Genomic DNA, 23,834 nt, shown 5'->3' on the forward strand with positions numbered 1-23,834 from the left:
GGTCTTATTTTGGGAGATATTCCTCTCTATAGATATCGCGCCTACGCAGTCATTTCAGTTGGTCGCCAAATAATTTAGACCTCTGGACCATTATGGCAGGAAACATGGACTTGCCCACGAAAAACATATGATCGCTGTAAACAGGGACACTAGGAGTGCCTTCGGTAAAAATTTCCAAACGATCCTCCCACAGACCCTTAACCGCACTTTAACAAAAATATTGAACTTTTGTGTGGGTGGTACCCCAAGCAGTGGACCGATAGGATCCACTTTGGAACATAAAGTTTGGACACAATATTTCTAGATCCAAAGATAGGACCAAATCGGTTGCTCCGCTTATGAGATATCACGCGTACAATGTTAGGAAATATTTTCGAACTTTTGTGGGGGAAGTACCGGAAGAAAAGAGCCTATAAGCATCACCTTCGAATTTTACCTAATATTCGAAGAAATATAACGATGCGTAAATTGTGGACCAAAGCAGTATTCGGTTCGAGAGCTGTCGTGCGCACCAGCCACTACACTTGCTGGTCGTAGGGGTTTGTTACAGCTTTCGGGTCATTATACCCTCAGCCTATAGGTTAGAAAGGGTATATATACACTTTAATACGACCAAAAATGTGACACATCGAAATAACGGTTTTAGACTCCAAGTATGCTTGGACGAAATTCGTTTCAGATTTCCGTCGATTAAGCCATGTCCGTCCGTCTGTCTGTCTGGCTGGTGCGCACGATAACTCTCTAACGGATCAACCGATTCGAACCAAATTTTGGGTGCCATAATACGAGTATTTTGTCGAAACTTAGTTAAAGTTCGAAGATTGACCATATGGGTCCACTCCTTCAGGTACCTCGTCCACAAAAATTCAACATTTTTCTGTAAAATGGTGTTTATTCGATTTGGCCCAACTTGGCACATCGTATTATTCCTTCCACACATAGATGGGGTTCGAATATGGACTATGTCGGTCTACTCCTTCGGGTACTTCCCACATAAAATTCGGATAAAGTGAAGTTTAATAGCTCCTCTCGGATCGTTTTGAATTTTTTTCCGTAGGTTTTCCTTGCGGCTCCCTTTAAGATGGTACAATTTTACATTCGCAAGTCCATACTTCCTGAGATATTGGTCTAAAAGCTTGAAGAAACCCTGACGGCATCAACCGAAATGACAAATCCGCAAGATAATTCGCGCAGGGAGATTGGTGCAGACTTTGCATTTCGTATTATTTCATTCAGTCATGTATTAGGTTGGAATATGGACTATATCGGTCCACTGCTTCGGGTACCTCCCACACAAAATTCGGAAAAATTTAAGTTTAAGAGCTCCTCTTGCATCGTTTTGATTATTTTTTTAGTATGTTGTTCTAGCGGCCTCATTTACAAGAGTACAATTTTTTTCGGAGTAAGTTAATACTTCCTGAGATAATAGTTCAAAAGCTCCAAGACCCTGCCTGCACATACTAAAATGGCTAATGTGCAAGATAACTCTAAAACTTTCTTCCAAACTTGGTTCAACGTAATTTAATATTTCAAGTCCTTTATGAAGAAGTTTGCTTAATAAAAAGGTATATGTCAATATATATTATATACGACAAAGTTATTGTGTTTGGTTTAGTTGTTGTTTTTGTTTTTTTGTCAGTGGCTGCGGGTGTGTCTCCGTCAGCAATGCTGACTGATACTTTTGATTGAGAGCAGGTCCTAAACTGCGCTTTTCGGAAATTTCGCGTGGGAGGTACCCGAAGGAGTATATAGTCCACATTATAATCTGATCTATGTCTCACAAAAATATCACGATGTGAAAAGTATGGTTATTGCCTTCGAGAGTTATCGTGTGCACCATTTCATCGAAAATTGTTTAACTTTTGTGGGGAGGTACCCAAAGGATTGGACTGATAAGGTCCATCTTCGAACTTAAACGGAGTTAGGGCAAATCGGACCAAATTGCTTAATCCCTTCGAGAATTATCGTGCGCTTTAACCAGCCGAAGTGTCTGAAACGGATTTCGTCCAAAGATACTTGGGGTTTAAAACCATTATTTCGATGATGCCTTACCATAAATGCTGAGGGTATAAAAAACCAAGAAGAAAAACATACCTTTGTTTTGGAAACTTCCATCTCTGTTATGAACACATGTTAAATTTTGTTTCGATCTGGCAACTCCTTCATATAGAAACAGGTGTTCAAAAAAGGCGCATCCGCATTTTTTTACAATGGAAAAATTAGAAATGCGTGCTGTCATTTAATATTTACATAAAAAAGGTTTATCGGGGCAAGAAATTCATAATGATATGGTGAATGTGTAAGGTGAAAGTGCTCCTTCATATGCAACAGTAAAAAATTGGGTTGCTGAATTTAAACGTGGTCGTACAAGCATTGAATATGAACCACGTAGTGCATGATATGGTAATAAATGATCGACGAATAAAAGTGCATGAAATTGCTAATATCATGGGCATCTCAAATGATCGAGTCCATTTAATTTTGCATGAAGAACTACAGATAAAAAAGCTTTCTGCAATATGGGTGCCGCATTTGTTAACGGTTGATCAAAAACGCAAAAGAATGAACATTTTTTCAAGCTTGTTTTTTAAGCGTCGTTTCATAACTGTTTTTTGGGACTTCAAAGGTATTTTATTGATTGACTATCTGCAAAAGGGTAAAACAATGAATTCAGAGTACTATTGCAACCTTTTGGATCAATTAAATGTACAAATTCGAGAAAAACGTCCTGGCTTACTACACAAAAAAATAATTTTTCATCAAGCCAACGCACCAGCGCACAAGAGTGTTTTAACAATGGCTAAAATCAACAAATTAAAGTACGAGTTGTTTGACCACCCACCTTATTCTCCTGATTTAGCTCCCAGTGACTTTTACTTGTTCCCAAATCTAAAAAATTCCTTTCTGGCAAGCGTTTTACCTCAAATGAAGATGCAATTACACTATTTTGAAGACCTTGAGGAAAACTATTTTAATCAAGGGATAGAATTGCTAGAAAAGCGTTGGACGAAGTGTATTGAAATTTCAGGAGATTGTATTGAAAAATAAAAATATTTCTGAAAAACTAACTATTCTCTTTCATTGATAGGCTAAGAAGTTTCCGAACCGCCCTCGTAATCACGCTACAGGTCGCAATTTTTATTGGATCGTCACCAAACTTTGGGTGTTGATGAGGGTCCCGGAGGGTAAGAAGCCTATTGATTTTAGTGATGGTCGGATAATATTCAGGGGTCGGAACGGGCAAAAAACTTATTTGGAGAAAAAGTCAACGTTTTATTTCAAAGCTAATATCTCCGCATCTATAAGGGGTATACCAAAAAGTTTGTAACGCATCGAAATAATGGTCGTAGACCTATACGTACATATACATATATACATATAAAGAAATAAAGAAATAATGAAAATGAATGTATCGACGAGCTGAGTCGATCTGGCTATGTGTGTCCGTCCGTCCGCACATCAACCGCTATCTGCGATAAGCTGAGGTGTAGGATCAAAGTTATTAAATATAGCCGGCAGTTCTTGTGGTAAGTGGAAGCGATTTCCATCTTTTTACGTAGAAGAAATTATGAAATTTACACGATTTTTGCATGACCGTATGGAAGTGAGAAATGAAGCATTTTTTAGGACACATAAAAATTACGACAGAAACGTAGAAATATTTTTTATCTTTGCCACGTGATGACAGTCCAAACCCTATGATATTATTAATTTTGAACATCTCATGTCGTCGACTTTGTCATATGAGAGTCTTCGTCTTAACAGCAGCCATCAGATTCTTGTAGGTACCCATCGAATACACCTATATATGTATGTACATAGTGTGAGTAATGCTGAAAAAGTCATCCTCTTCATTCCATCAAACTTACTGCAAAGCGTTAATTATCAGATCGTTGCACTTTTGTATTTAATTTTATGAAAAATTACTTAACCGCAATCAACCCCCTATATCTCGGACACCACACATACACATGTAGTATCAACTCAAGTACAAAACAATACAAAACAGTAGGACATCGATTTTCAGATGTTCATCTATTGTGATTAGCAATCAAAGAATTTATTGTCTTTCAATAAATTATTATTTTTTTGGTAAACAGAAAATGCATTTTACAGTCTGTCCAAATCGAATTTTATTAAGTCTTTGTCGAATGTGGTGCATTTTTATTGCCCTCCCTAGTGTGGTACTTGTGCAGTTTGAGTGAATTTTCATGTTTATGGTTGGTGCATTTTCAACCCCTATGCAATTTTTGTTTTTGGGTTCTTTTGTCACCATAAGTCCTTGAAATTTCACAATTTTGATGCTACTCGAAATTGCTAATCATTGGCAATAATAGAAAGATGATGGTAGTTATTACGATGGTGGTAGAGTGGTGGTGATGTTGGCAATAGTCATCATTTGCCACTTTTAGGTTTGGAGTGCTGATAATTAAGTTCCTATTGTTTGTTGTTTTTGTGATGTATTCATTCAAGTGTTAAAAATTATATTTTTATTACCGGGGCAATCGAATTTGATGGCATTATTCCTTCTGTGTCTAATTGTTAGGGTTTGTGTTAGAGATTTTTATATAACCTACGGGAGAACATATGACGGTATTAAACATACATGTGGATGTTTCTGATTATTCGGGCCAAACCGAAAAATGCATAAAAATAAAATAAAGCATTAAATTTTGAAAATATGCCATATTGAGTGGAGTGTTATGATATTTTGTATAAGACATAATGAGGCTTACTAACAGAGAACTTAATGTTGCCAATTACAGCAGGTTGGAAAATAGGAATACCACCTTACAAATACTTGCAAATTGTTGCCATTACATAAAACTTGACTTTGCATTTCTTTACTTGTTTTTATTTTACATTTTTGAAAAATTCTTTATTAATCAATAATTTTCTTAATTCTCGGCTTAATTTTAAACTTCAACATTTCCTTGGGTCGAAGTACCAGTTCGGGTATAACCTTCAGATCTTCAATCTGAACACCAGAACATTCAAATTCAAAGTGGCGTAAAGAATTCGCCAAAATTGTTTTCATTTCTAGCATTGCATATTTGTAACCCAAACAATTACGGGGTCCAGCTGAAAATGGTATACTGGCATAAGGATGCACCTTTGGAGAGATGTCATCAATGGTAAAACGTTCCGGTTTAAATGCCAAAGGATTGGGAAAGATGTCCTCTTGACGCCCCATTATTAAATTGGGGATAACAAGTGTGGCTCCGGAGGGAATTGTTTTGCCATCTGAAATGAATTTAATTAATTTTTTTTTGCAATGTTTTCAAAAAAATACTTACTAATTTCACATTCTTGGGTAGATTTACGGGCAATTAGTGGTACTGCGGGAAAAAGTCTCAGAGTCTCTTTAATACATTTATCCACATAAGGTAGACTGTTTAACTTTTCATAATCGAGAAGTTCTCTCTCATTCTCTACATCGCCCATAACATCTATGATTTCTTCATAGCACTTTTGTTGACACTCGGGATTTTTAGCCAAATTATAGAGGAGAAACAGCAGTGTCAGTGAGGTAGAATCATGGCCACCAAACATTACTGAATTCACCTCTTCGTGTATATCTTCATTAGTTAATGGCTTGCCATCTTCGTTGGCCTTTAGTAGGGTATCCAAGAATACTAACTTTTCTTTTTTGCCATGCAAGTGGTTACGGCCATTTAATTGTTGATCCTTTGACATTTCCAAACGCCGTTTCTGAATGACATCTTCGGTGAATTTACGTAAAATAGCCAAGGCTCCTTTACTTTCTTGATAAAGGCTGGTAAATCGAAAGTAGGCGTTGAAGAAGTAGCGAATGTCCACAATTCGCTTGTAGGTTATTTTGGACATTCTGTAAAGAAGAACAATCCTCGATTTAGGTGATTTCTTTTAGTGAAAGAGAATGACCACAGCTATGCATTTATTTTTATTCCGTACTTTTTTAATTTTTTTTTGGTAAAATAACAAATGTTTCACACTGGTATAAAGGAAAAATTGTATTGACAAATTTTAAAAAATTAAGAAAAAATAGTTATCATTCGTATCCCACTACCAAATAGGACCAAATAGGACAATTTTTGTAAGAGTACAATCCATGTGGATTGTGCATTTTTCACTATTTTTGATTAAATAGCTGATACAACAATAAATCATACAAAAAAAGATTTTTTTCAAATTGGACCGATATTAAAAAAGTTATGAGTATTCCTTTGCGTATAGTGTTTACAGAGTTCGACTTTTTAAGGCGCGATATCTCTGGAACCGTTAGCCAAAAAATCTGAAAATATAGTGAAATGTTTTACTGATTACACAGCAAAAACTAAAGGAAGTAAGAAACCTGATTTTGAAAAAATGTCAGATTTCACTCAGAAATCCCCATATATATTGTAAAAGACATAAAAACCGTATCATTCTACAGTGTTTAACACAAGCATCCTGCCCTTTTAGCAGCAACCCGCAACGTGCGACTAAACAGTTACAGTGGATAGTAAAGTGCAAGTGAAAGGAACTATAAAACGCTACTACAGTATTGAACTACAGTGTTGATTGTACTCAATGGCATATGTAATAATTAGAAATAGCTAGTCATAACGGAATTAAGGTACATTTAAAATTGATATTTTTTACCATGTTAACGATGACCTTTTTTAGCCGTAAAATTGCGATAGACGTGTGAATTCTGTGAATATGTTATTGCGGAATCTTTTGTATTTTTGATATACCCTAATGGTATTTAAATAAATTAAATAGTTTTGTAACCCATAAGTTATTTTAATTTAGATGTTTCTTGGTAAATAATTTTAAATGCCCGTTTTTCTAAATTCTTCAATATGTATGTAAATTATTCGAGTTTAGCTTTATTTTTTTTTTAATTATACCCTATACCAAATGTGGAAAAGGGTATTATAAGTTTGTTTTGGTAAAAATTCATGTAACACCGCGAAATATTCGTCGGAGACCCCCAATGTGGTATACCAATCTTCATATCTCGACGAGATAAAGCGATTTTGAGATGTGTGTCCGTCCGTCCGTCTGTCCATTATAAATTGTAAACACGCTCCAGACCGCAATTATGGACCGATCGTCACGAAATTTTGTATGGAGGTCGGGTTCAGATCAGAATAGATCCCTATTCTTATTGGTGATGATCGTGAAATATTTAGCGGGTGAAATGGACCAAAAACATAATATTTATCCAATTTTCTAGCGGCTCTGTAGGTCTCAATAATAGTCTGATCAACGCGTAATTTTAAATAAGGTAAGAGTATATCACAAAGGAGAAGCTTGCAATTTGAGATGGCGATCGGATAATATTTAGAGGGTTAAATGGACCAAAACTTTTGTGTCAAAATTTTTTAAGGAAGTTGAGTTCGGGCCAGAATAGAAATGATTAGTTTTTGCTGATGATCGTGAAATATTCAGGGAATGAAATGGACCAAAAACAAAATTTTAACCAATTTTGTAGCTTCTCTGTAGGCCAAAATAATAACCCGCAAAATTTTAAACAAAATTTGAGTTTATGATGAAGAAGAAGCATACAAACCAACGTGAAGATCAAATAATAATTTGCGGGTTAAATGGACTGAAACTTTTGTGTGAAATTGGTAAAAATTTCAATAACGTAGCGGTTAAACAACGGAAGTAGTAGTACTACATAAGTGGGTTTCATTACATTTTAGTTTGTGTGAACTAAATTTTCCTTTCCTGCTACAAAAAATGTCTTTGTCATGCTAGATAACTTTTTGATTTTGGTCATAAGTATTATACATTACATCTCTGATATTTGATAACACTATGCAACACTGAAAATGCAAACAACTTTTACTATCTATTTTTTTGAAAGTACATATTTAGACTACAAAAACCCTAGTAGGGTTTTGTCCTGTCAGATCCAGTTCGGATTTTATGGCCTCATCTAAACCGGGTTAAATCTACACTTTTTTGCATTTATCAGGCCTTTATCTCTGAAACGAATAGGAATTTAGCCTTGCTGTCTTTAGCAATATTGTGGCCCTAAACTAGTAGAACTTATCTTTTGAAAAAATCATGTAAGAAAAACTCCATCTAGGGCAGCAAAATCTATAAAATATAGAAAATTTTACATAATTGCTGAACTTCTGGTCAGTATCGGCTAAATTATTGGGAGTTGAACTATGTAACCTTTTGCAAAAATCTTCCAAATAAAGTTCTCAACAATTCTTTAGAACATTCTGAAACTCTAAAATGCTTACTTCATGTTGTTTCAGTGGTATTTTGCGTCATATCTTTTACAACACGTATTTCAAATACAGTTTACACCAACAGTTTATTCTCGCATTTCGGATTTCACTACATTATTGACATTTTTATTACATCGTCGTTTAAAAATTTACTAAAAACAACGGGATAGAGGCATTTTACAACAATGACATGTTCTGAAGAGTTGTGTATTACATTCCAGGGAATATTTTTCCAAAAGAAAATATAAAAAATTAACGGTTTTGGAGAAACGGTGCGAAATGTATAAAAATTGTGGAATTTTTGCATATATTTTGAAATTTGAGGCAATAAATGTTATTTTTCGAGTTCATTATTTCTCCAAATATTTTATTCTTGTCCTTATCTTAATTTCTTAAAAAAACTCAATATATAACCATGTTTAGATGGGGCCTATAATTCCGAGCTAGATCTGACACAACAAAACCCAACTAGGGCTTCTTGTCGTTTGGGTCTGTACTTTCAAAAAATCCTCAGTTCGAATTGTTTGCACAAGATCACCTTAAAAATGTTGCACAGTGTAATTAAATGTTCACAATCATTGAAAAGAAGTTCCGTGGAAAGCGATTGTCCAGGGATAGTGGTATAGGGTATCCCATGGTCGGCTCCGTCCGACTATAGACTTTTCTTACTTGTTTTTTATGTATCTTGTCAGAATAATGTGTTAATTTTTTTTCTGCGACTTCCTGCGACGTTTGGTTTTATAGAAATTGTTAGGAAATATGCAAATTCGGTAACTAAGTTTTTTTTTTTTTAAGTTTGGTTCAAATAAAACTACGATTATGGGAACATTTTGATAAATAAGATCAAATATCACTTGGAACTGATCACGGCATAGCATATAAGAAATTACAAAATGAAAAAGTCCGTCCTACGGTTCCAACGATATGGGTGAAAGTAGAAAATTTAATGTAGTTATGCGTCTTCAAACAAACCGTTAAATACAAGCTTTTATTACCAAAAAGTGCAGAATGGGGTGATTTTGAACTATTATTACACCCTTTACCATAAATTATTTATATTTAAATCAAATTTCAGCCATTTCATTTGGATGATGTGGGTGAAATTTTAAAAATACCGAAAATTGGGCGGTTCCGTTCTATTGGGGCTATATCAAAAAGTGTCGGCACGGCTGCCAGATTTGACGATTTATCGTCATTTTGACGATTTTTTGGTCAAAAAATGATAAATGACGATTTGACGATTTTTACCCAAAAAATGACGATTTTTGGATATTTTGCTAATGCAGTCATAAAAAATGTTGTAAAATATGAATTTGTAAAAACTTAGTTGATTTTAAAAATTAATTGTTAAACAATAATCACAATAATTGTTACTTTTGAATGTAGAAACTTGAAGTTTTGCCAGAACATGTATTTTAGCTTTATGCATCAGATTTCATCAATGGTGGCGATATGTTTGGGTGCATATGGAAGGGATTTTTTAACTAGAACCAAACTGAATTCAATGGAAACAAGCAAAATATATAATTGCACTGCTCTAGAACCTGCAACAATCTTCTATTTTTTGGTAAATTTATAAAGAAAAAAAGAAAAAGTCAAAATTTCATTTCTGTTCTGGGCAATTAACTGCGTTATATTGAGCTTTGTGCAGAAATATTAAAAGTTTAATAGATTTGATTTTGAAAATAGTTTTATTGAATTTTCGACATCCTTAACGAATTTTCACATTTTGTCAACAAGAAGGAAAAGCAAAAATTGGATTCAGAATTTCGTGAACTAAAGCTATTGGATTTTGAGTAAATGTTTGAAAATAATGAAACGGATTTATTTCGCATCTTAATATATGATTTGAAACGTGTTGATACTTCATATGTTTTTCCTATAATAACAAAATTTTTAAAGAAAATACTGATAGGTATTACCACTTTTGCCAGCAAATGTTAAACGAGTTTTCAGCCAAGTAAATCTTCACAAAACGAAATATGTATCGAAATTCTTTGATTCAATGTAGAGTATACTTAACAAAATACATTGTTTGACCATTGATTAAACACGACTTGTTAAGAATGTTAACTCAAATATTTATTTACAAAATCGTTTAATTAATGATTTAATTTAATACTGATTTGAAGTAAAAATGTGCTTACTAACTCGAATAGCCATTTAATGTTTATTTTAATTAAAAATATATTTAAATATAACTAAATATTACCATTGTAATTTTTGACGATTTTTTGACGATTTTGTAAAATAGATTTGACGATTTTAATTTTAAAAATTGTCATTTTGACGATTTTCAATAAAAATAATCTGGCAGCCCTGCTTGTCGGAATATTGTATACAACCAAGAACGACTAATTACCAAATTTTAGCCATTTTAGTTGGATAATGCGGCTAAAATCTTCAAAATTACGAAGATCGGGCGGTACCTTCCTCTGAGGGCTATATGAAAAAGTGGACCTGTACCGAAAATTTTTCTGCCAAACCAACATACTGGCCGGCAGCTTGGGTTGCAAAGAACGAAACTTTGTTGACCTCGTATATAGCAATAGGCCGTTCTGTGGTAAGCTATGCGGCTATAGTATGGTACCCAGTGAAAGACTGAGGACTTCATCTGGGTCCAAGCTCTGGCTACCAATGCACCATCTATACGAGATTCCCGAGAAACAGGCGCTTCGGTAGAGATCTTCATGATCCAGAGGGAGAGGTCCAAAGGTACAAATCTCTTGATCAACGAGACTATCAGGCAGGCTAAGATAACATTCACACTGATGCAGTTGCACATACAGTTCATAGATATAGTATCAATTAACAACTACCATGGTGAAGAACTTTTCTTCATAACTGGGAATACCAAATTCAAAACTATAATACTACAATATTCCTTAAAATCGGGGTCTGTGTCTACTCTCAATACTTTGTGGATAAGTTTTTAACCACTGGGAACAACAGCATATTTCCTGAAATCGAGTGGTAACGTTATATGGGTGCTGCGTATATCTACGTTCAAAAGTTTTGGTGGATTAGTGTTTTGGCTACTGGGATCACAAAGTGCCAAACTAGTACCAATTGTGGCCGAAATGTAGATAAAAATTTCAAAATACATCAAATCAGGTGGTACCCTTACATGGGAGATATACGAAAGGGTAGACCTGTTTTTGGTGGAGAAGTTTCTTGACCCATGGGAATTCTTAATGCCAATTGCAGCCAACCTAGACCGAAAATGTAAATAAAAACCTAAAATACCCGAACCGTTATGTGGGGATATTCCAAAAAGTCCACAGTTTTTGGTACCAAAGTTAGCCAATTTAGACCGAAATTGTAGTTAAAAACGTGAAAAAAAACTGAAAAAGGGTGGTACCACTTTATGTCCGCTGAGAATCCTACTGAGCCATTACATCAAATTTGGGCAGCCAGTGTAGATTAAGGCTTTAAAATACCTGAAATTGGTCGATAACATCTACATTTTTTGATTCAGGAATTTTCTGATGACCCTAAATACCAAATTACATCCAATTTGGGCCAAAAACTTCAAATACATGAAATCGGGCGGTACCGTCGTTATATGGGAACTCTTCTAAAACTTTGACTTATGTCCACAATTTTAGGTGGAGAAATTGCATTGCCACTGGCAACCCAAAATGTCAAATTACACCCAAATTTAACTGAAAGCGTCGATAGAAACGTTAATATACAAAAACATTGTTCCACAACATCCCATACGGGACAAGGGAGACTTCTCTCATATCAATGAGTGCACCCCGATTCATATTAGCTCAATGATATGGGACCTACTGAGTCCGAATGGCGTGTCTAAAGACACCACTTGCCACCGTGGTGCAATGGTATGCACGCCCGCCTTGCACACAGAAGGTCGGTGGTTCGATTCCCCGGCCAGGCAACATCAAACATTTTTCAGCGGTGGCAAAATACCCCTCAGTAATGTTGGCGACATTTCCTGTGTCTTTCAGAAACGTTAATATGCCTGGCTATAAAATCCGCTAATCTGTCACATTATCCGAGAACCGAAATGCCCTACGCTCGCTATACCCACTGTTGGCGCAATGAGTTTGGAAATGAATACTTCCTCACGAGGCAGTCAATACAATATCGCAGTATCAGTGGTAGAAATAAAGGCCAATGCTTTCATTGCCACGGGGTCATCGCTTAGCAGCATCAATGGGAAAATGCGACAAATGTTACAGTCCAGTGGTGTACGTTTAAAGGAACTATCCAGATGCATATATCAAAGACTCGCGAATTGTGAGCCAGATAGTCGGTAAAGATATTATTAAAATCTTAGAATAACTCAAACCCCACCCGTTCATCAAAAGCTTATAGACCCTCCCATACCCCAGGGATAGAAAACCTGTCAAAATCTGATGTTCTCAAACACACGAACATTAGAAGCATTCAATCAAGTAACGTGAACGGTACATTGTGTAACGTGACCGGTCCCATACTCCGACCTCACCTACCTGTTCCCCAACATAACATCAAATGTAAGGTGCTTCATAGATGAGAAAAATAAAAAAAACAAAAAAATCACCAGAGGGCTTTTTAAATAAATCGCGGTCAAATTTCACATTTTTAGGGTTTTTATAGGTTTTCACAATTATGCTGGGAAACCGCTAGCCCAATCAAAATGAAACTAAAGAAACTGTAGTAGCAGTAATGAAACCAAAACCTCGGAAACGTTTAGTTGTGGGATCCGTCATTACAACAAAATCTGCAATGTTATCCCATTTTCCGAAATGCCTTTCCTTGAATAGGATCGTTAATTTTTAACCTAAAGGCGTGACATTTTGCAAGAGCATATATTTCTGTATTATGTACTAGATTCTTATGTGTTTGATTCAACCTCAAGAACAGGGGAACCCCTATCGAGACCTCTAAGGAGGTGACGACGGGAGAAACCTCTTTTTCGTAAAATGAAACTTCTTCCAAAGATGCTAAGTTGCAGCCTTCAAAAAGGCTGAAAAAGAATTCAAAGAAAGTGTCCATACCCTCCGATAAGGTTTCATGTAATTCGCCATCTGCCTCTACTCCAAACTTCCTCAAAAGGGTAATGGAAGTAATACAACTGATGAGCAAGGAGAAACCATCTGACTCAGGTGTAATGGAGCGCAGGCGAAGTAATGGTGGGACTTCAAAGGTCGCGGTCTTCAGTCGTACAATCTAAAATCACAACCAGTGGTTGTGAAGAGGATAAGGTCGTCCGAGGAAAAGCCTCCTGCCTCGAATATGTTAACACTGTCACAGCCGGTCCATTTGAAGTTATTCGAAAAACAGAACGTTGGTCTACATATGGGAGAATTCCTAACTCCTTTCAAAACAACGACGATTTTTTCGTCAAGTTGGTCATCGATATGCCTGGGGAGGACTATTTAAGAAGCCGATGGGTGCTTAGCTATGGGTTAGGAAGGCTATGCTTCAGAAACCCTCCTAAATAAATCAGCATCAGCTGCTGCTGCTTAACACCTGAAAACCCTCAGGAACCTTATTTGTACCAAAAATAAGGTGAGCGGTTAATCGGTAAGACCCATACTGTGTTCTCCGTCTCGAATGGTGACAAGGTGAGAGCGTGTATAGTTGCGACAAAGAATTTTAATTTAATCCTTCTATCTAATTACAGCAGATGCGACATCACTACGGCATAGACGGAAGAATGGCGGTTCAGGCCTTTAATAATGTATTCTATTCTATTCTTCTGGATTCCCTAACTAATACTCTCCTATCCTGGAAAGAAATCCCATCCGCTTTGGTGGAATAAATAATTAGCAAACCTTTATAAGGTATCTAGGAAATTATACAATAAAGCCAGTAAACGAAACCCAGTACGGGTTAGGATGTCCACAAGGTTAATTTTAATATGTATAAAAGTGAAATCAAGAAAGCTAAACGGACGAAGAAAGGATTTATTGCACTTTACTCCTACGTGAACTCAATTGGGAAAAGTTGGGGATTGTGACCATAAGTCATAATCTAGCTGCATTTGGCCAGCAATTGAAAGCCCTCCTCGGGCCGCCTTAAATGTTATTCTCAAACTTCAACTTTTGAAGAGTCAGAATCGTGTCGAAATTCACACTTCGGACATGCAATATCTTAAAATGAATCGATAGTCGGGTTGCATTCAATGACAGGTGCTGCTTAAGTGATTTTATTCACAACACCTTCAGGTTTGACACCTTATCCGTTATTTTTCCTTATAGGGATATATTAGCCAAAGTTAAACACTCATATGTATAAGGTTAATAATAGCTGCAGCGTCTTTCAGGCAGATATTCTTGCTATCAGGAAAACAGTAGAATAGGCGACCGGTGACTATATACATGTGACTATAGTTAAGCGACCCGAAAGGCTCTCAAGTCCCGGACTATAAATTCTCGAGTTATCCTTGACTGCAGGAAAGCTCTGCACAATATACGCAATATCGTTAAAATTTCCTGGGTTACGCGAAATGTAGATAAAAACACCACAGCACCTAAAATCTGACTATTCCAAAACGTGGAACAATGACCACAATTTTTTGGTGGAACATTTTTTACCTCTTCGGATCTAATTGCCAAATTATAACTAATTCGTGGACCGATATAGCCTATCATCGAACTTAACTTGCCTACAAAAACGCATATGTGCAACATTTTATCATCATCTCTTAATTTGTTGGGCATGCGTATATCGACGCAGAATTTACCCTAATTAAGAATTATTTCACTTCACCATAGGAGGGTATAAAAATATGGGAGAGTGAAATACCAAGATTTATAGAGAGTAACATTTAAATCCGGCATAGCCAGTCCCAACATCAGTTGAGAGCGTATGAGAAAACGATCGATTTCCAGAGAAATGGTTAAAATTAACGAAGAGTAGAAGGACAAGACAGAAACATTTGCCCTCGCCATTCGAACTATGTTTTATAATCCAAAGTAAATGTCCATTCTGCTTCTTCACTACATTAACTTACATTTTTACAGCTCTTAAATATTCACAACCAGCATTGGTTTGGGCGTTTATAGAGACACCCATGGCAGATTCTAAAAATAAAAACAAAATCTAATAGAAAATTTTCCCAGAATCACCAATCCTCATCCCTCTTACCACACAGTATATCCAATGCACATAGATCTAACCATTTATGTAAATCAAATCCTTGCTCCGATTGCTGTTGATATTCCTTTTTCAAATTCTGCACAAAGATACGCGATTGTTGATCAAATATTTCAATGAAATCTTTTAATATACGATAATGGAAAGCTTGGGTTAAAATCTTTCTACGTCTTTGCCATTTATGACCAGGGCTATTCATGAGGCCTTCTTTAAACCATGGTTCTAGAACGGAATACACTTCAGCTTTTTCAATGAAACGCATATCGTTGAGAACCATTTCAACATCTCGCGGTTCTGTTAGGACAATAAATAATTTTGGTCCTAACCAAAATTTTAGTGTTTTACCATATGTTGCAACTAAGTTTAAATAGAATTCAGCATGTTCGTGAGGTTGTAAACGATTAAATTGTAAACAATGACCGAGTATGGGTACAGATGGTGGACTCGGTATATTCTGGGTAACTTGAATCATGCGTTTGAATTTCACTACATATAACACAAATCCCGCTATGGTTAATAATGCCAAGGCGGCAAATATTTGCTGAACCAAACCAAATACAATTGTTAACATTTTCTTCCGATTTTCGTATGTTGAGTGGTACGTGGTATTGTTGTTTAGAGACTACTACTTAATATATTCAAAAGCAAACGTTTTATCAATTTATTAAACTGCAATGCAAACTTGTTTTGTTTAACAGTTACAAAAATCGTATATTTGTAGGAATTTATTTTACATTTTAAATAAATTTTTAGTACTTAATTGCACATATTTAAATACAATAATTTTTAATATTAAGTATAGATTAATTCTCTGCGTATGTAAATTTAAAAATTAAATACATAATTGATACTTTTAAAAATGGAAATAATTACGTTTCTCGTGACGATTAATGATTGTAATTTGGTCATGTTTCAAATGTCTAAAACCTTACTTAATTGCATTTTTAACAAGTCTAATGTCTTGTCATTTAGATTTAATAACACGATATATTCTAATGCGACAAACAATACATATTAAATTCCTTGTAAGGTAATTATTTTGTAAGTTATTTGAGTTATAAAAACTGGAGCTTTTAAAGGTTATCAGGTTATAACAAGTAAATATCATTCAGTTCGACCGGGCCGAACTGTTTTTTCCCTCCACCAAAGAAATATTCTTAACTAAAATGGAATAATTATTTCAAATTCCTGTCCACTATTTTAGGTGCAAAAATTGTTCAACCACGGATACCCCAAATGCCTAAATTATCTAATCTAAACCAGTAAGGAAAGGATCAAAGTCGGGCGGGGCCGACTATATGATACCCTACACCGATGTGAATATGCTATATCCAGATCCTAACCGACTTCGATATAATTTGGCACATTTATTTCCAGACCGAATTCAGTTACACATTCCAAATATCATTGAAATCTGACTTATATAGCGTGTTTGGTGCAGGAAATATGCGATATCGGCCGAAAATATATATGGGAGCTATATCCAAATCTGAACCGATTTCGATATAATTTGGCACATTTATTTACAGACCGAATTCAGTTACACATTCCAAATATCATTGAAATCGATGCAGCAAAGACGCGAAACCGGCCGAAAATATATATGAGAGCTATATCCTAATCTGAACCGATTTCGATATAATTTGGCGCATTTATTTATAGACCGAATTCAGTCACAGATTCAAAATTTCATCAAAATTGGACGTATATAGCGTGTTTGGTGCAGCAAATACGTGAAATCGGGCGAAAATATATATGGGAGCTATATCCAAATCTGAGCCGATTTTCACCAAAAGCAATAGCGTTCTTCCTATGGCTAAAACAATTATAGTCCCCAATTTTCAGCTGAATCGGACACAAAATGCGACCTGTACGTTGCGGACAAAAATACATGGACAGACGGCCGGACATGCATAAATCGACTCAGAAAGAGATTATATGTATATCGCCAAAAGGAACTATGGGTCTATTTCGTTTCCTTTTGTATGTTACATACAAATGCACAAAGACATAATACCCCTTACCACAGTGTGGTGTAGGGTATAAAATATGGTACTTTTATATGGGGCCCATATCAAAGAGTGGGCTTATCTTGATAGTCAAACAATGTAGCTTATCTCAGCAAAATACCGAAAATCGGGAGGTAGGGTTATAAAGGGGTTTTAACTATGGACCTTCAATGTCAAATTATAGCCATTCGTAGCTACTACCCTAAAAATACCGAAAATCGGGAAGTACCATTATACCGGTGCTAAGAACTTCAAATGTCCAACTACAGCTATTTCGGTTAAAAATTGCAGCTAGAATCCTCAAAATACCGAAAATCGGGAGGTACCGTTATATGGGGGTATACCAAAACATGAACCTATGTTGACGATTTTTGGTGGAGAAATTTCGTGAACACTGAGAACATCAAATGACATTTTACAGCTAGTTCGGTTATAAAAAATTTAGCAAAAATACTCATAATGCCGAAAATCGGGATTTTCAGTTATATGGGGGCACCGCAAACCATGCACCTATGTTGACGATTTTAAGTGGTGAACTTTCGTGTCCACTGAGAACCTTAAATGTCAAATTACAGCTAGTTCGATTAAAAATTATAGCAAAAATCCTCAAAATACCGAAAATCAGATGGTACTGTTATATGGGGGCTATAACAAAAAAATTGACCTATGTTGACAATTTTTAGTGGAGCACTTTCTTGACTTCTGAGGATCTCAAATATTAAATTACAACTAGTTTGCTTAAAAATTGTAACTAAAATTCACAAAATACCATAAATAGTGAGTTTCAGTTATATGGGGGATATACCAAAACATAGTCCTATGTTGACGATTTTTGGTGAAGAACTTTTGTGTCCACTGAAAGCTTCAAATGTCAAATTACAGGTAGGTCTGTTAAAAATTGTAGCCAAAATCCCAAAAATACCGAAAATTGGGAGGTACCGTCATTTAGGGGCTATACGAAAACATGGACCTATTTTGACAATTTTTGGTGGAGAACATTGGTGACCACTGAGAACCTCAAATGTCAAATTACCTCCAATTTGGCTAAAAAATATAGCTAAAATTCGCAAAATACCAAAAATCGGTAGGTTCAATTTTAAACGGAGCTGTACCAAAAATGGACCTATGTTGACGCTTTCGTGACCAGTGAGTACCATAAATGTCAAATTACACCTAGTTTGGTTATACATTGTAGCTAAAATTGTTATATGGGGGCTATATCAAAACATTGACTTATATTGACGACTTACGTGACCACTGAGTACCCAATCAAATATTAAATTACAACTAGTTCGCTTTAAAATTATAGCCAAAATCCTCAAAATACCGAAAATAGGGAGGTTTAGTTATAGCGGGGCTATATCAAAACATAGGCCTATGTTGAGGATTTTTGTGGGGGAATTTTCGTTTCCACTGAGAACTTCAAATGTCGATTTTCGGTGGAGAACCTTCGTGACCACGAAGAATCTAAAATGTTAAATTACAGCTAGTCCGATTAAAAATTGTAGTCAAAATCTTCAAGTTACGAAAAATCTGCGGGTACCTTTATAAGGGGGCTATACCAAACCATGGACCTATGTTGACGACTTTTTGTTGAGAACTTTCGTGTCTACTGAGAACCTTAAATGTCAAACTACAATGAATTTGGTTAAAAATTCGTAGCTAAAATTCTCAAAATACCGAAAATCTGTCCACTGAGAACCTAGGGTGACGTAAGGGATGGAAGATACCAAGGAACGGCCCTGACCGGTTTTAACATGGCAAAGCCCAGGATTTATCTTGGTCCCTCTTTCATCTCAAGTGGACACTGACCTCCCAGTGGTGTCACCTGAGGAACTGCCTTTAACGTCCGTTAAAGGTCGTGAGCCGCGCGTTCACCCATAAGAGCGTTAAAAACTTGGGTTTGGGCGTCGGGCTAGTAACCCTCCCCTAGAAAAAACAGCCTACTATGAAAAAACGAAAGAAAGGAAAAACAACCCCCTCTAAAGTTGACGAACCCCGAAAACGTTTTAAGGACCATGATCTGCGAATCTGCACCTGGAATGTTCGCACTCTTTATAGAGAAGGTGCAGTCTTCGCATTGGCAGACGTACTTGAAAAGTACAAGGCCGATATTACTGCCATACAGGAAATACGATGGATTGGGAAAGGCGTCACAACAACACCTAAAAGTGACGCACTGTATTATAGCTGCCATGAAGTAAAGCATGAGTTTGGTTGCGGATTCGTAGTTAGTCGGAGACTTAAACATCTGGTATCCAGCTTCAAGCCAGTGAATGAAAGACTTGCTGCAATTCGAATAAAAGCTAAATTCTTCAACATCAGCTTTATTTGCGCTCATGCTCCCACTGACGAAAAGGACGAACATACCAAAGATATATTTTACGAGAAGAAACATATGACCGTTGCCCTGTCCATGACATTAAAATCATTCTAGGCGATTTTAATGCCAAAATTGGAAAGGAAAATATCTTTGGCCCAACAGTCGGGAAATTCAGTCTCCACAGTGAAACATCTGGCAATGGAATGAGGCTGATAGACTTTGCAGCTGCAAAACCATGGTAGTTAGCAGTACCAGGGCCCTATTCCACGAAACAACTTATCAACTTTTCATTTTGCACTTATCAATATTATTGACAATGCTCAAAGTTAAGTGTTCCACAGAACCATTATTTTTTGATAAGTGATAAGTTGTTAATTATAAAGTGAGTTTGCTTACTTTTCAAAATAATGTAGCTCTTTTTTTGATTTCTGTTCCACAAACTTTATTTCTGCTAAGTGAAAAGTTGTAACGGCAAAGCGTATTTTGCTAAGATTTTGCAAAAAAATTTGCTCTTTCGTTCCACAGAAAACTCTGCATTTTGATTTTGCAGATCAAATTTTGATAAGTTTGCCTTAAATTTGCGAGGTAAACGTTCTCTTTGCCAATGTACATTGTTAAAGCGAGATTTTGTTCGGAAATACTGAAAACACGGTTATGACAAGAAATTGTAAAGATTTTTCCGAACTTCTACACTCTGAATCAATTATCCTACTTCGAACTCTCACTATCCAAAATTCCACCCTACGAACAACCCCATTCCGAACTTCCACCCTGCGAACAACCTCACAAATCGATGTTTCTCGATTTTACATTTAGACTAAACTCTATTTGAGAGACTATTTTTATTTATTACTATACCCTCCACCATAATATTTCATTTGTAACTCATTGAAATAATCATTTGCGACCCTATAAGGTATATACATATATTTTTGATCATCGTAAAATTCTAAGTTGATTTAACCACATCCGTCCGTCTGTTGTAATCACGCTATCTTCCGAACGAGTTGAGATAGGGGGATGAAATGCTGTTCACGCGTGTTTTAAATCAAGTTGGAAGTTGAGCTTTATTATAGCCGCCATATAGCAGTGCCGTCGATTTCAGCTATTTTAAGACTTTTAGCTACATTTTCAGATTGAATTAGTTTTAATATGCTTCCAAAACTTACCGACATAGGCCCATCTTTTATTATATCCCCCATATACCGCCCTATTTCAGCTAATTTGTGGTTATTAGCTACATTTCCAGGCCGAATTAGGTATAATTCAGTCAATCACCAAGAAACGTCTCCACCAAAAATTATGGATGTAGGTCTACGTTTTTTATAGCCTCCATATAACAGTACCGTCCGATTTCAGCTATTTTAAGATTTTTAGATACATTTCTAGAACGAATTAGTTATAATTTGACAAGTAATTTGTACCTTACACGATATGTTTTTTACATATGAGTTGTCACTTCTCCCGTAGTAAATGTATATGAAAAGTGACAACTCATATGTAAAAAACATATCGTGTAAAGTACCCATAACTTCTCTACTTTGTGGAGAAAGAAAACTAATTACTCTATGCCGAACATAACGCTTTTTACTTGTTTGATTTCGCTTAATGTTATTGTATTTTATTTTATTTGTATTTCCCTTCATTTTATTTTAGATTATTTTATTTCACTTAATTGTATTTTACTTTATTTTATTTATTTTTTAACTTTAATTTTATTTAATTTTATTTCACTCCATTTTATATTGTTTTATTTTTTATTTTATTTCATTTTATTTTTTTTTTTTTACTTCATTTGATTTATTTTGATCTTATTTTAATTTATTTCGTTTAATTAATATTTAATCTTTATTAAAATTGTTTTATTTTATTTTTTTAATTTTATTTTATTTTACTTTATTTCATTTTATTTTACTTTATTTCACTTAATTTTATTTTATTTTATTTTATTTCACTTTATTTTGTTTTTTTTTTTAATTTGTTTTATTCTATTTTATTTTACTTCATTTTATTTTATTTGATCTTATTTTACTTTATTTTAATTTAAGTTTATTTCGTTTAATTTTATATTATTTTATTTAACTTTATTTCATTTTATTTTATTTTTTTATTTTTTTATTTTATTTTATTTTATTTTATTTTATTTTATTTTATTTTATTTTATTTTATTTTATTTTATTTTATTTTATTTTATTTTATTTTATTTTATTTTATATTATTTTATTTTAGTTTGTTTCATTTTATTTCAGTTTAATTTAATTTATTTAATTTTATTTTATTTACTTTTAATAATATCAGTTATTTTTCAATTTTTTCTCTCGTACCAATTTTACTTGTCTTAATCACTATTGCCAAGTAAAAAATAACGCAAAGATGATAAAATGTTCTGTGGAACAAATATCATTCACACTTTGCAAGAGAACTGAGAGACTTACCAATATGGCGGAAAAATTGAGCAAGAGAGCACAACAACTGTGCTAAACGAACAGTGATAGACAAATTTGCTAAGTGCAAGGGAAATTGAAAAGTAATTTTGTGGAACAAAAAAAGGTTATCACTTTTCAAAATAACTACTTTTTGATAAATGCAAAATGAAAAGCGATAAGTTGTTTCGAGGAATAGGGCCCAGGTTTAATCATCTCGATATTCATAAGGGCACCTGGCTGTCTCCAGATCAAAGAACAAGTAATAAAATTGATCAGGTTGTGATAGATGGAGGACATTCTTCCAGCGTGTTGGATGTACGATCGTTCCGAGGCGCAAACATTGATTCGGACCACTACCTTGTTGCAGCAAAGGTACGTACAAGTCTAAACGTTGCAAATAAAGCACGAACAGACAAAATGCGGAAGTTGGAAATCGATAGGATGCAAACAAAACAGATAGCCACAGCATATTCCACTCAACTAGCCCAATTGCTTAACGCGAGAACTCCTTGCCCCGATAACATAACAACACAATGGCAAAATATTGCCCACTCCATGCAAACAGCCGCAAAATCCATACTTGGATTCCAGAGACCTCCACAAAGGAATTCATGGTATGACCAGTAGTGTAGTGCTGCTACCGAAAAGAAAAATGCGGCATAAAGAGCTACTTTACAATCAGTAGCAACACGTAGCGCACTAGAGAGATATCGGGAGAAAAGGAGAGAAGAGAAACGTCTTTTCCGCAAGAAAAAGAGAGAAACGGAAAAGCGGGAGTGTGAAAAAATCGAGATGTACAGGAGCCAGAATGAAGTCTGAAAATTCTACCAAAGAGTGAAACATCAAACAGATGGCTTTGGTACAGGCACATCCTCCTGTAGAGACAAGCAAGGTAATCTGGTAACGGATACAGATAGCGTGCTCAGGATATGAAAGGTAGCGAAGACGATGATACCACAGATCCAATCCCAGAAGATGGTATAGAATGTATACCGCCCGTCCAAGATGAGGTAAAAACAGCAATCAACCGGCTGAAGAATAATAAAGCAGCAGGAGCCGATGTATGCATCAGCTAGTTAGAACCATCTGGCAGGAAGAACGCGTACCCGACGATTGGAACCTGAGCAACCTATGTCCCGTCCACAAGAAAGGAGATAAGACTGTATGCTCCAACTATAGGGGCATAAGTCTTCTCCCTACTGCCTATAAGATAGTGTCAGAATATTGTGCCAATGGTCAAAGAAATAATTGAACCATACCAATGTGGCTTTAAACCTGGCAAGTCCACCATTGACCAGATATTTACCCAGCGGCAAATCCTAGAGAAGACCCAAGAGATGCAGACCGACACCTACCACCTTTTTGTCGATTATAAAGCATTCCATCCATGCAATGTCTGAATTTGGTATCCCCGCAAAGCTCATCCGGCTTTGTAATATGACTTTAACTGATACTAGGTCCTCAGTTAAAATTTGAAAGAACCTCTCCGAAGAATTTTGTACCAAAAGAGGTTTCATACAAGGCGACAGCCTTTCGTGTGACCTATTCAACATTTTGCTGGAAAAGGTAATACGAGATGGAAATGTCAAAAGAAATGGCACAATTTACACCAATAGCCGCATGTTACTTGCTTATGCTAATTACATAGAGATCATGGGACGATCAGTAAAGGAAGTAACTGATACCTTTAGGAAGGTCGAAGCGGAATCTGCGAAAGTGGGCCTTGCGGTAAACGGCGAAAAGACCAAAT

At 35.5% G+C, this 23,834-nt stretch overlaps 1 protein-coding gene across 1 annotated transcript; it reads right to left on the reverse strand.

Annotated features, from left to right (window-relative positions):
* Positions 1-4,882: 4,882 nt before the first annotated feature.
* On the reverse strand, positions 4,883-15,824 carry LOC141403199 (cytochrome P450 4d1-like). The gene is made up of 4 exons (XM_073985379.1): positions 15,318-15,824; positions 15,184-15,253; positions 5,298-5,848; positions 4,883-5,244 (listed from the first exon to the last, which is right to left on the reverse strand). Exons 1-4 carry the CDS (start codon positions 15,796-15,798, stop codon positions 4,883-4,885), a joined length of 1,464 nt encoding a protein of 487 aa, XP_073841480.1. The 5' UTR covers positions 15,799-15,824.
* Positions 15,825-23,834: the final 8,010 nt, after the last annotated feature.

This window comes from Musca autumnalis, unplaced genomic scaffold (assembly GCF_047663935.1).
Source record: "Musca autumnalis isolate F117 unplaced genomic scaffold, ASM4766393v1 scaffold_4, whole genome shotgun sequence".
Classification (NCBI taxonomy): domain Eukaryota; kingdom Metazoa; phylum Arthropoda; class Insecta; order Diptera; family Muscidae; genus Musca; species Musca autumnalis.